This window comes from Thamnophis elegans, chromosome 9, assembly GCF_009769535.1.
Source record: "Thamnophis elegans isolate rThaEle1 chromosome 9, rThaEle1.pri, whole genome shotgun sequence".
NCBI lineage: Eukaryota > Metazoa > Chordata > Lepidosauria > Squamata > Colubridae > Thamnophis > Thamnophis elegans.
This window is the reverse complement of record NC_045549.1, coordinates 73258987-73272902: the sequence shown is the minus strand read 5'-3', so window position 1 is coordinate 73272902 and position 13916 is coordinate 73258987. Positions and strand designations below refer to the sequence as shown.

Below are 13916 nucleotides of genomic sequence, written 5' to 3'. Positions count from 1 at the left end.
TTTCCGCTCGGCGATTGACGGATCGCGCCTGCGCACAGGCCTTTAACAACCCCCTCCGGGCGCCGTCGTCATCAGGACGCGACGCGCCGTTTAAAAGCGTGATGACGCAAGACGCATTTCCTTTCCTCTTTCCTGTCAACGCGAAAGGTGAGCCGCGCCGGTTTTTCTTTTCGTAGCTAAGGCAGGAGAATCCGGTTCCATCCGCCACGTCGGTCCCGCCGGGTTTCTCCTAACGCTCCGGGCCAGGCCCGAACGGCATCCCCGCTAGGAGTGAGGGTATTCCTCGGGTTGCGGTCCGCGCGGTTTCGGAGAGGGACCCCCAGAAATAATCCCCCCCCCCCAATAGTCGCTCCGGTGGCCTGGAGAAGGGAAGCGCGCGCCTGTTGTTCATCTGCGCTTGCGCGACCATCCTAAGTGACTTTAATGGGCACGTTCTCTGATTTAGAGGAAGGAGAGTCCCAAGTTGTTGTGTGAATTAGCCTGTTTTATAACTCCTTCGCTCTGGTGTTGGTTTAACGTAGGCTAAATACTAGGGAAGGCGTTGGTGTATCTCAGGAGTGTGGGCAATCATGGCAACTTTTAAGACTTCAATTCCCAGAATTCCCTAGCTTGGTGATTATACGTCTGCAGTAGAAATCCTCAAGACAGAGCAATGAATGGCCACATTGATACAGATTAACATAGTTGGAAGGGACCTTGTAGATCATCTAGTCCAACCCCCTGCCCAATCAGGAGACCCTACGCCATTTCTGACAGAGGGCAGTCCAGTCTCTTCTTGACAGGCTCCAGGGATGAAGCTCCCACAACTTCGAAAGGCAACTTCTGTTCCATGGGTTGATTGTTCTCCCTGTCAGGAAATTCCTCCTTATTCTCAGGAAAATAGCTCAACCCCCTCCTCTCTGTTGGAATGGTTATATGTGATTTTATTGAGCCATAAGATCCAAAAGTTTTTCACCACTCTCCTCTGCCTTTAATCACAATTGTTTCATCCGATCAAATAATTATATCATATTTACTGTCTAAAATTTAAAGAATTTCAATGTGTGTTCATTAGAACTTCAATGTGCGTATTGTATGTCTATTATTAGCACAGCTTCAACATTGTAATGTGCTTTACAGGGATATGTGACAGCCAGTTTTATTAAAATCATAAACCATGTGTTTTTCCTAGTAATTTCATATTACTATTTTTCCTTTTCCTAAGAGGGAAATGTAGGAAAACAAAGGATTTAAACAGTGGTGGAGCTTAGCATTTGGAAAAAATCACCTTTGGAAAAAATGTGTAGGTGGTAGGACAATTTTATAAAAACAGTACTGAAATAAAAGACATTAAGCCTCCTTGATGCAGCAGTGCAATTGGGCTTTCAAATTTGTTTTTCATAGAATAGAATTCCCTATGCTACTAGGCTCAAAATTCTCAGTTTGGATAACCTGGAACCACATCGCTTGCAGTCAGACTTCGGTATTGCATATAAAATTGTACGGAGTAATGTTTTAACTGGAAATGACTTTTTTCTGCTTTAATCTCAATAATACACACACAAACAACCTCTTTAAACTCAATGTCGATCGTTCTAAACTTGACTGGAAAAAAAAATACAGGTTTTGTAATAGAGTTGTCAAAATCTGGAATGCTCTTCTACCTGATCCAGTTGGCTCAGCTGAACATTTTCACAGTTTTAGTCACAAATTGACTTCCGTTGACCTCACTTCATACTTAAGAGGTCTGTGCATAAGTGCGCTAACATGCCTATTGTCCCTGTCATTGTATTTTTATATTATTCCTGTTTTCGTTTCTCTCTGACAAATTGCAATAAATAAATGCATGCTGTTGAAATTTTGTTTTTAAAAAGGAGATTCTCTTGCTTAACTTTCCATTTTGTCTTTTTTTTTTTTTTACTAGATTAAAAATGAAGACCATTCTCAGTAACCAAACAGTTGACATTCCTGAGAAAGGTAAGGATTAACTCTACTAAAACTCTTTTTCTTACAAAAATAATAATAAATAAGCATCTGACTTACTGTTTGGATATTTATGTTGTCTGAATATTTTACTGAAGCTATTTTTTTTTCTTTCTTTCCAGTCGACATTATCCTGAAGGGGCGGACGGTTACTGTCAAAGGCCCCAGAGGAACTTTGAAAAGGGACTTCAACCACATCAACGTGGAACTCTCCCTTTTGGGGAAAAAACGCAAGAAGGTGAGACTGCCTCGGTGTTATGTCAGGTTTCCAGATTTCCGATCACTTATAATTAATTCGCCATTTATTGCGGTTGTGTGGCTAGAATGAGATTTGGAGGTGTTGACTTGAAAGGTAGTGAGAAAATATGTCAGATTCAACACAACCTGCTAAAGGTTGCAATATTTACAAACCATGTGAATCATTGCGATGGTGTCATAAATTCTGAAGACCTGAGAGAGCTTTCATTGCATCAAATGCCAGCTGTTTCCATGCTTGCTCCTTATTATATGTGCATTTTGTTTTGTGCAATGCTTCTGGGCTTTTCATAGACCATGTTCCTGTCTTGAGTGCACATATATTTGTACAGGTAGTCCTCAACTTACAACCACAGTTAAGCCCAAAATTTCTGTGGCTAAAGGGAGGTGTTTGTTAAATGAGCTTTGTCCCATTTTACAACTTTCCTTCACTCAGTTGTTAAGCGAAGCACTGCGGTTGTTAGATTAGTAATATGGGGTCTTCCGGGGGGCGTGGCCTGTTGCCGAGGAGGGCTCCACCGAACTCCTCAGAGATCTGGTTTGTATATCTAAATAAGATCATAGATAGCACCCCTTTCTGGCTAAGAAAGGGGCAGGGAGAATAGCCCCGTAGGTTAGGATCTAATCGTAAACCACAGCCCTTTTTCTTTTTTTGGCTGTGGAAAGAGATTAGTTCCGGCCGAAGCGGAGCTCTTATCTCCAGCCATTTCTTCTCAGCTGCCTTTTTTTTTTTGGCAGCCCCAGACAGGCTAGCCCCCCCCCAGGACAAGACAAAGTTTTTTTTCAAGCTAGAATTGATACGGGCGGGTCCCACCCCTGTGAGATTTATGTTTTCAGTACTATCGTAAATACCAGCACCATTCGTCTTAGAGACTTCTTTGTCTAATTAGACCTCAAAATGGCGATTTCTCTCCGTGGATGATTGATATACTTAGCCGGTGTTATCTTCCTGCAGACTGCTCCTTAAGAAAATAAATTTTTCTTCTTTGGAAATAGAGGGGAGCGAAGCTCTGCTTACTTGCTTATTTATTATGCCATCCAAATCAAAGAAGCGTCTTGCTACAAAAGAATTTAAAGAATTTTCATTGGAAACACAGCCTTTGTCTCCTATGTCTTCTGCTGGGGAACTTTTAACACAGGAATATCTCCTTAAAATGCTTAACGCTTTTAAGAAAGAAATCAGGGAATTTGTATTGGAATTATTTGATGATTTACAATCTAAAGTTAATCAAATGAAGGCGAATACTTTTGCAGCTGTGTCTGCCCTGTCAGATTACTCTGCTGAAATAGAAAACAAATTGGAAAGTCTGGAGAAGGCTAATTTTAATTTGACTACCAATATTCAAATTTTACAAGAAAAAATTAGAAATAACGAAGAACAGCTTATGATACTAAATTTTAATAGGAAGGCATTTGCAATTAGAGTCAGAGGATTCCGTGAAAAGAAGCAAGAGAATTTAAAACAGACCTTTGCTGAAGCCTTCAGCCACGCGCTGGGAAGCCCGGGACTTAACTTTGATTGGCAGATTCGGAAAATCTATCGCCAGAACTCATTGATAGCGGAACAGCGACAGCTCCCGAGGGACATAATTATATATTTCTCTACAAAAGAATCTAGAAATGCGATTGTGCAAAATTTTCATAATAACAGGCTCCGAATTGATGACCAGGACCTGATTGTCTTCAAAGAGATTCCTTTCCAGATGTTGAGAGCAAGAAGGGACTACGCCTTTTTAACTAAAGAGCTTAGGAGTCAACAGATTCGATACAGATGGGAGGCCCCTGCCGGCATCACGGTTACATTTGAGAATCAAAGATTTCGTCTTAACTCTATTTCGGAGGCTCAAGATTTCTATTGTAGGATTCTGAAGGCGGGACTTCCTGACGCGCTTGGAAGAGAGGAGAGACAAGCGGAAGGAGAAAGCAAACGGCTGGCCATGCGGCTGCAAGATGGAGGGGGCAGCCCCTCCTCCCTCGGAGAAGCAGAAGAACACAGATCGAGAATTTAGATACTTCAAAAGACTTCCTAAAGTTGAGGACTGAATGGGGGTTTGAGACCTCTCTCCGGTAGAAAAAGTGGACTAATTTTTATCAGAAGGGAAAGCTGGACGAAACTACTTTGAGCTAGATTCTAAAGTAACGTTAGCATAAATTTGATAGTGGTTAAAAGAATGCGGAATGATTTATGTTGTTTAAACTTTGTTAGATGGGACTATTTTAAAATAGAAGGTTAACTGACTCTTGCTGAAAGTATTATTTGAAAATGATCCATGCTATTTAACTTTTATTTGAAGGGAAAGTTGGTTGTTATAGTTCTGAGTTACTTTTTAAATAAACGCTAGTATAAATTTGATAGTGGTAAATATTAGACAAGCAAGAGATGAGGGTAAAATGTATGTGGAATGAATTACGTTATTTGTGGTAAATACCAGACAAGCAAGGGAAGAGGGCAAAATTTACGTTGTTTAAAGCTTATTAGAACAGGAAGCCGCTTGGGATTATCTTAAGATAACTGTAAAAAGAATGCGGAATGATTTGTGTTGTTTAAACTTTGTTAGAAGGGACTACCTTAAAATAGAAGGTTAACTGACTCTTGTTGAAAGTATTACTGGAATATGTGGAATGATTCATGCTACAAATCGCTCTGAGCTATATTTTAAACAAATGTTAGTATAAATTTGGTAGTGGTAAATATCAGACAAGTGGGGGATGAGAGTAAAATGCATGTGGAATGAACTAAGTTATTTAAATTCTACTAGAAGGGGAAGTCGGTTGGAATTATCTTAAGATAGAAATTGATTCCTGTGTAAAGTAATATCTGATCTATGTTGCTTAACTTTACTAAGAAGGGGAAATCTGGTTAGATTATTTTGAATTACGGTTTGAAAAAGGGGTAAAGAAAGATCATTCACGTTGTTTAAATTTTACTAGAAGGGAAAGTTTGATTACTTGTCTGTAAAGTTATATTTGAATATATGGCAGGAACTATGCTGCTTAAATCTTATTGGAAGGGATCATGAGGTTTAGGAAGGGAACGGGAGAGTCTACAGAAGATCGGGGTAAATAGCAAAGAAGTAAGAGACGAGAATAAAATATAGATAGAATGATTTATACTATTTAAGCATAGATAAAGATGGGGGGCTGAGATCAACACAAAGAGTGGTTTCTTTTTTTTTCTTTTTTATATATTACTTTTATTTTTTAATCCATATGTATACAAGATATTTTAGATAGAAGGTAGTGCCAGGTGTGGGCCCTGGGAAGCCGGGAGGATTAGGGATGGGGATTGTGGGGGGTGGGGTGGGGGGGGTTAACATAATCTTAATAAGAACAAGAATGTATTTATATACGGTGGTTCCTTTTTTTTTTTTTATTATTATTATTATCTTTTTTTTTTCCTTGGTTCATTTTACATTTATTAGATCAAACAACACTCGAATAAAGGCATACACCAAGGAGGGAGGTAGAGGGAAGGAAGAGGGAGGAGTAAGGAAGGAGTAAGGGGAATGTAAGGAGTATGTAAGGAGGGTGTCTGGGGAGTAAGGGGAGAAGGAAGGTTTGAGGGGAAAGGGAAGTAGGAGGGGAGTGTTAGAGGGAGAAAGGAAAGTTGGAGGGGGTAGATGGGGTGTATGGAGGATGCAAGGGTTAGGTGGGGTTGTGAATGATGAGTTGTGTTTCCTTTTTATTTGTTCGTTTTATTCCTTTTTTCCTTTTTTTTTCTTCTTTTCTTATAGTAAATACCCTGTGTATAAATGATTGCAAATGGAATGTGAAAATTGAAAATTGAATAAAATATTTTACGAAAGTTAGATTAGTAATATGGTTGTTAAATGAATCTGACTTCGCTTGTCAGAAGGTCGCAAAAGGGGATAACATGTCCCTGGGACACACAGCTGTCATCCATATATGCTAGTTGCCGCGTGTACCAATTTTTATCACATAAAAACAGGGATACTAGTTGTAAGTGTGAAAAATGGTCGTAAGTCTCTTTTTTCAGTGCTGTTTGAGTGATCACTAAATAAACTGTTGTCACTTGAGAACTTCCTGTATTATACACCTATTCTACCAAGGTTTCTGAAACGATTGGCTGCCATCCTTCGTGCTGTTTATTTAACCTCACCACCACCACCACCAATAGCTCAGATATAAATCAAGTTTAGAGTTACAGGATTGAACACGAAAACCTGAAGTAGAAAAAGTTCCAAATACAATTTAGTGAAACCTGACATGCTCAGGGACTTTCAGTGCATATGGAAATGGTGTATCAATTAATCCATTTTAGTGCATGATGGATGATTTCTGAACATTCCTTCCCCCGCGTCCCTGTCATATGGACAGGGCAGGACAGAATAATGGAATGAGCAATAGGATTGGATAGAGAATAGAATGGAATAGAATCTGTTGTTGTTAGTTGCAAAGTTGCGTCCGACCCATCGAGAGCTCATGGACAACTTTCCTCCAGGCCTTCCTGTCTTCTACCATCCTCTGGGGTCCAGTTAAGCTCAAGAATAGAATCTACACACACAAACACACACGCAAAGAGGGAGGGAGTGTTCCAGCATACTCTGGAACGCCTCGAGCAATTTAAAAAAAAACCTGGTACACAGATGTCTTACACTCTGCAAACAAATACTGTGGAAGTAAGACACCTGGGGGGGGCTGTTCTGTTATGATACAGCCTGTTGTGCCTTCAAATGGCTTCTACTGCACAGCGCAGTGGAGTGGCCATGATAGCAGTTTCACAATACTCCACAAGGGGGTTTCTGGTAAGGGAGAAAATCCAACATTAGAAATTACTTTTGGTCTGGACAGTTTCCCCCTTTAAATAAATACCCAGGCAACGCCAGGTTATCTCCTAGTAAAGAATAGAATTGAATGAAGAATAGAACAGAACAAAGAATACAAAAGGAAAGGAAAAATAAACAGTTGAAAGGGACCTTGGAGGTGTGTGAACTGAGTGTGTAAAGATAGCGTTGGCATATCGTTGGAAGCAATTGCTATGGTTGCAGTGGCTTGACAAGTCAGTGTGGTGTTGGAAATTGCTGCCGTGCGACAGTTGGTTGGATTGATCGACACATTGCACATCTGTTTGTGAGTTGCACTGCACTACTCTTGTTCTCGTGGGCAGTTTGGAGAAAGATGTGTCGTATTTTGTGAGGCGAAGCCTTCGGTTTACTGAAATGGTTGCGTTTTGCATGGTTGGGGTATGAGAGACGTGTTGTGGCCCGCCAGCGAAGTTGGCAGCAGATTCGGACAGTGAGGAGGTTGGGGAGGAACACGGGCAGTCTGGAGAGAGCTCTGTGTCGGAGGCAGAGAGGGGACCAGAGCCTTATGACAGTTATCAGCTGCCTTCAGAGTCAGACTTCAGTGAGGCAGAAGAACAGCTGGAGCCTGTTCCCAGTGTGCGCATGCACAGAGTTGCCAGGAGAAAGGAACAGCTAAAGAACAGGGATCGACTTGGGAGTAAGGCCACAGGTGGATGATGAATGCCCCCCCCCCCCCGAGGAAATAAAAGAGGAGCGAAAGGGGAATGGAGTTTGCAGGAGACAATTAGTTCACTTAATTGGTTCGTGAGACCGATTAGATCCCATAGATTAGGCCTCCTCCGAATTCCATCCACTGGCCAATGCCGATTGGCGACCACCCGGAGGAGGGCCTTCTCTGTGGCTGCTCCGGCCCTTTGGAATGAGCTCCCCGTGGAGATTCGGACCCTCACCACCCTCCAGGCCTTCCGCAAAGCCCTTAAAACCTGGCTGTTCTGACAGGCCTGGGGCTAACGAGTTTTTGTCCCCCCCTCGAATGGTATGGTTGTTGAGTGTTTAAATTGTGGTATTGTTTTGTTCGCGTTCTTTTTTCTTATTTGTACCCCCTCCCCCCTAACTTGGTTGTGAGCCGCCCTGAGTCCCTTCGGGGAATAGGGCGGCATAGAAATATAATAAACTCAAACTCAAACCCGTGACTCTCCGAGACTCCTTGCCAGATTTTGCAGAGATCGGCCTGTCAGCTCTCCAAGCCAGATAAGGTCTGTGACTGTAAATCCTCCCTTGAAAGACTTTGCTGGATGTGAATGAGCAGAATTCATAGTAAATTAATAAAAGGGTTTTTTGTTAGAACAGGGAGTTCTTTCATGCTCTTGGGAAGTCTCAGTCAGAACAAGATTGTCTCCAACTGTCCTTTAGTGAACAAGCATGGATTCAGGGGCCTGGATCAAACTGGCTCTCAATGCAGGAATGTACTGCTCTGTGGCTTGCTGAAAATATGGATTGTAAGGAACCACTCTGGCCTAGACCAGAGGTCTCCAGCCCCCCCCCCCTCCGCCCCCTTCTGGTCCATGGATGCCAGCAACGAGGCAGCGCAAACAAGCGAAGCCCCATCCATGGGGTGCAGGCAGCACACGAAACCACACCACAGGTCCGCAGAAAAACCTCTCTCCATGGAACCGGTCTCTGGTACCCAAAGGCTGGGGGCTGCTGGCCTAGACCACCAAATCAGAATTTGGTCAGTTGCAGCTTTGCTGAGTTTAGTCAACAACAAAAGTTTACATTTTAGGAGGTCTCTGTCAATTCCCTTTTGTTTCGGCACTATTTTATCTTTCTTCGTAAGTTGAGGGTAGAGTCTGCCCCTGATTTTTCTTTTAATTAGCGGAAAGAACCTTTGGAAACCATTTGGTTGAAATTGGAATAAAAATGCATTATACAATCCTAAGGGGGGATGTGGTGGCTCAGTGGCTAAGATGTTGAGCTTATCGATCAGAAAGGTCGTTGGTTCGAATCCCGAGAACCATGTAACGGAGTGAGCTCCCGTGACTTGTCCCAGCTGCTGCCAACCTAGCAGTTCGAAAACATGCAAAAAATGCAAGTAGAAAAATAGGAACCACTTTTGGTGGGAAGGGAACAGCGTTCCGTGTGCCTTAGGCGTTGAGTCATGCCGGCCACATGACCATGGAGATGTCTTTGGACAGCGCTGGGTGGAGAATTCTGGGAATTGAAGTCCACAAGTCTTAAAGTTGCCAAATTTGGGAACCCCTGCATTATACAATTAGGTACCATTGACTCAAGTTTGATTCTTTGTGTGTGCTGTCATCTACAAGCTAATTATAATTACAGCTTAGTGTTATGATGTCTTGGCTCGTTAGAAATATATCAATAATTGCAGGCACAGAAAATTGTCAATTTAACGAAATGTTCCAGAATTGTAAATGTTTTCAGGGGGGGGGAAATGTTGACTGTCCTTATGTATTGGAATTGCGGTTAATTGTACTTTTTCTTTAAACCTTTTAGCTGCGTGTTGACAAGTGGTGGGGTAACCGAAAGGAGTTGGCAACCGTTCGCACAATTTGCAGTCATGTGCAGAACATGATCAAGGGAGTGACATTGGTAAGTGTCATAAAACCGAGCTTAAAACGCAAAACGGGACAACGCAGGCTAAGTTCGCCTTGGCGGCTGCTCATTTTGGATAAGCTACTGCAGCTCTTCAGAATTACGTTTTCTTTGCTTTGATCGACTTGCCTAATTTTCAGGGCTTTCGTTATAAGATGAGGTCCGTGTACGCCCACTTCCCCATCAACGTCGTTATGCAAGAAAATGGCTCCCTGGTCGAGATCCGCAACTTCCTCGGGGAGAAATATATCCGACGAGTACGCATGAGGCAAGGTAAGGTGCTTGGCAGCCTCGACCTGAGTTGAAATGGGAAAAAGAGAAAGAATGCCAGTACTCTGTGCCCGAGATCAGTGGTTTTTTTTGAACTGGGTGGAATTCTGGGAGTTAAAGTCCACACATCTTAAGAGTTGCCACGATTGAAAATGACTGCTTGAGATGAATCTTGGAATAGAATCTTGAACTGATTTCATTAGTTTAGTTTATTTTTTTAAAAACTTTTTATTTTGTTTATGCAAACTTCATATCTTTGCAACACATTACACTTCTTTTACATATCTCTTGTGATTCTTTTATCTGTACATAAAGGCCTTGTATAGCTATAACTTTAAGTTATATTATTTATATATTATTTCATACATCTTTTTTCTTCATTCTATATATGACATTCTATATATTCTATGTATAACAACCTTTATTACATTTGAATCGCTTTGCATCCATTTCCTATTTGCTACAGTCTATTTTGTATTTCTATCTTTTAATCATTTTCCGGTTTTGTAGTTGTTGTTTTTTTTTAATTTGTTGATCTTTCTTTAGTTCACTTTATTGTCATTGTACCTTGTACAACGAAATTAAATGCGATCTTCAGTGTACGATGACAGTTCAGGTTGTGGTTGTTAAGGAATCCTGTGCAATCATTAAGCACAACATCAGGGGGCGGCTGGTTTCCTCATTGACTTGACTTCTTGGAAGTTGGCAGTGAAGATCACAAGGGGGGTGAGAATGTGACTGTGGGAAGCTGTGACCATTGTAACTGTGTGCCAGTTGCCAAGTGCCCCAATCGTGATCCTGTGACCGGGGGGGGGGGAACACTGCGAGAGCCACAACTTCAAAGAGCGGCCATAAGTCTTCTTGTTGAGCACTGTTGTAACTTCAAATGGTTGCTGAACAAGAAGTCACTAAGTGAGGACTACCTGTATAGTCCAAAGCCCTTTCCTGTCTTTCATGGTGGACAAAACATAATGATACCCCTAACGAAAACAATCGGACCAACCACTTGGTGGGTTTTACAAACAGATTTATTGTGTGCCAGACACACACACACCACCACAGAATTTTCAAGGTGGTACTTGTGTATTTTATATATAAAACCGAGAACTTCATTTTGAATTTTTGAATACAGAAAGACACAGCGACCTTGTTGTGCCCTTGCTGTGATGCCTACTTGTAGATATTTTTGTAATGCTTATTCTGGGCTTCCTAGGGAGTTTCCTTAAGGGAAACAAATTCTTACCTTTGAAAGGTAAAGGTGCAGCGAGTACATTAATAATCTATTTTTTCTTAAGTTACAAATCGGTTCCTTTGAATGCATTTTCATTTCTTTTTTAGTGATAGTCTTTTCTCAGGCATTCTTTTTTTCCTACTTTAGGCGTTAATTGTGCAGTGTCGCAAGCTCAGAAGGATGAACTGATCCTTGAAGGAAATGACATTGAATTGGTATCTAACTCGGGTAGGCCTTTATATTACCTTTTGCCCCATTGCTAAGTTTGTATTATGTCTTGCAAAGCATTAGGAAACAGTTTAAATAAACTGAAAATCAGGGAAATTCTTTCTTGTATTGTTGTTCTTAACAGGTTTTGCCCATTTTTTTTCCTACTGTTACCTTACTACAAATGGTTTCATTTGGCTTTGCCATCTAATTTGATTTTATTGTAGCCCTAGCTTTTGTTAAATCTGGAGGGTGTAATTATTTTGTCATTCCAAACTAAATAGAGCCATCTTTTTTTTTTTTTTTTATAGCTGCCTTGATCCAGCAAGCCACAACTGTCAAGAATAAAGATATCAGAAAATTCTTGGATGGTATCTATGTCTCTGAGAAGGGAACAGTGCAACAAGCCGATGAATAAAACCCAGTAAGAAGTTAGTGACATTCTTTTTTTCCCCGCATAAATCCATGTGCGCTACATGAAATACAAATAAATAAAATCTCCTGGATTAAGAGTTGTCCCAGCATAGTGGCATAATTCAGTGAATTTTTATTTTAACTTGGTCTCAGGCACTCACCTCTGAAATGCTAAATGTTACTGGACTAATTCCGAGGATATTTTTTAGCAAGTAGAGCTAGCTGTTTACCGAGTTGTAGTTTTCATTATAGTGGATGTTCGATGGATGACTGATTAATAATGTGGGATGGGAGAAAGTAGTAAGTTTTTCCGGTGTGGTGTATAATAGACACCTTGCTAGATAGAGCCAAGGTGGCGCAGTGGTTAAATGCAGCACTGCAGGCTACTGCTAGATCAGCAGGTCAGCGGTTCAAATCTCACCGGCTCAGGGTTGACTCAGCCTTCCATCCTTCCGAGGTGGGTAAAATGAGGAGCCAGATTGTTGTTGGGGGCAATATGCTGACTCTCTGTAAACCGCTTAGAGAGGCCTGAAAGGCCTATGAAGCGGTATACAAGTCTACTGCTATTGCTATTGCTAATCAAGTGATTTAGACGCCTTTCTGCAAGTTACCATTTGGGAAATAGTCATATACTGTACATCCTGTATCTGTTGCTCGTAAAATTGCACAGGTAGCTGGGAAGGCATTAGCATTTTCTTCTTCATCCCACTGAAACGTGAATAATTGAGAAAGATTATTTCTCACTTTAGCTTACTTGAGAGTTTAGACAACGAGGAGAGCATCATTAAGGCCATTTGAATTTGACTTGCTGGTTATGATTTGAGGAGGTATAGTCCCAATGCTAAGAATAGCTAATCCACTGCCTGGATATGGATAGGCTTTAGGTAGATATAATTTGATTCAGAATAACAGAGTTGGGACTTTGAAGGTCTTCTAGTCCAACCCTCTGCTCAAGCAAGAGACCCCATACCATTCCAGATAAATGGCTGTCCAGTCACTTCTTAAAGGTCTCCAGTGATGGGAGCCCCCACAACCTCTGGAGGCAATTGATTAATTATTCTCACTGCCTGGAAATTTATCTTTAGTTCTAGGCTGACTCTCTTCTTGATGAGTTTCCATCTATTGCTTCTTGTTCTGCCTTCAGGTGCTTTGGAAAATAGGTTGACCCCCTCTTCTTTGGGGCAGCCCCTGAGACATCGGAACACTCCTATTGTATCCCCCCATGTCCTTCTTTTCACTAGACTAGCCAAACCCAATTCTTGCAACAGTTCTTTGTTTCAAAGGTGAAGATGAAGCTTTATTGAATTGAATTCAACTCATGATGACCATAGAAACATACCTTAATCATTTTCTTGCCAATGTTTTTTTTGTGATTGCACTTCCAGGCTGTTTTTCAACTTTTCACTCTTGCCTATCGCTTCTTGATGATTTTTATTTTCCTATCCAACCACTGGCTACGTTCAGTTCTAATTAGCTTTTTGAGATTTGCCAAAGTTATAATGCCATTAATGTGTATCGTACTGTTTTAAGGTGAGGCTCCTGAGATTATTGTTCAGCATTTGTGGTGATGAAATGGATACGCTCTCCTGCCCTTTTTTGCTTTTAAAATACTTCCTAAAATATTTTAGAAACACAAGTATTTAAAGAAATCTAAAGTATCCAATAATCCCATCTGTCAGTTTGTCTGCTGATATGTATTCACTTCACAGACTGATACTATCAGGTGATCTTTTTTTCATTGATTTGCCTTTATTTAACAAAACGGAAAAAAATTTAACTTATTTAACAATGAGGAAAAAGAGCAAAAGGGAAAAATGCAATAAAACAAACATATACATAAGAGTTTTTCATATATGTAAATACATGTATAAAATATTACACCACAGTACTCTTTATCACATTAGCTTGAATATATGTGACAGAGAATGGAAGTAAATTTATTTTCTTAGTGTTGTATCTGCTTCAACAATAAAACATTTTTTTATGGTTTTAGGTCCTGAAATGGCAATCTGGGGACATGACACATCTTGCAGTTGGAAGTTTTCTATTTGAACTGAAGAGTCTCAGGTTGTTTTGAGAAAATAAAACCATAATCTTTCAATATCCTGTATTTTGTGATTGAGCAGGGAATAGCTATAACTCCCTGTTAATTTTGAAAATGGAGTGCTCAGTTGCCCATTACAACACAAACATGGTAA

The 13916-nt window shown here is 40.8% G+C and overlaps 1 protein-coding gene across 4 annotated transcripts; it reads left to right on the top strand.

Annotated features, from left to right (window-relative positions):
* Window positions 1-106: 106 nt before the first annotated feature.
* Window positions 107-13821, top strand: RPL9 (ribosomal protein L9). Of its 4 annotated transcripts, none has more exons than XM_032224155.1 (8): window positions 107-147; window positions 1904-1956; window positions 2085-2200; window positions 9498-9593; window positions 9737-9869; window positions 11245-11325; window positions 11616-11728; window positions 13712-13821. In XM_032224155.1, the coding sequence occupies exons 2-7, from the start codon at window positions 1911-1913 to the stop codon at window positions 11720-11722; spliced, it is 579 nt and encodes a 192-aa protein (XP_032080046.1). In that variant the 5' UTR covers window positions 107-147; window positions 1904-1910; the 3' UTR covers window positions 11723-11728; window positions 13712-13821. The 4 variants fall into 4 exon arrangements, with proteins under 4 accessions (XP_032080046.1, XP_032080043.1, XP_032080045.1 ...); XM_032224152.1 differs by having other exon boundaries at window positions 11616-11735; XM_032224154.1 differs by lacking the exon at window positions 107-147 and adding an exon at window positions 213-270 and having other exon boundaries at window positions 11616-11735.
* The last annotated feature ends 95 nt before the right edge of the window (window positions 13822-13916 follow it).

Coding starts and splice junctions, on each gene's coding strand:
- RPL9 (XM_032224155.1), top strand. CDS start 1,911: ATGAAGACCATTCTCAGTAACCAAACAGTTGACATTCCTGAGAAAG. Junction 9,594..9,736: donor TGATCAAGGGAGTGACATTG/GTAAGTGTCATA, acceptor CCTAATTTTCAG/GGCTTTCGTTATAAGATGAG. Junction 11,326..11,615: donor TGAATTGGTATCTAACTCGG/GTAGGCCTTTAT, acceptor TTTTTTTTATAG/CTGCCTTGATCCAGCAAGCC.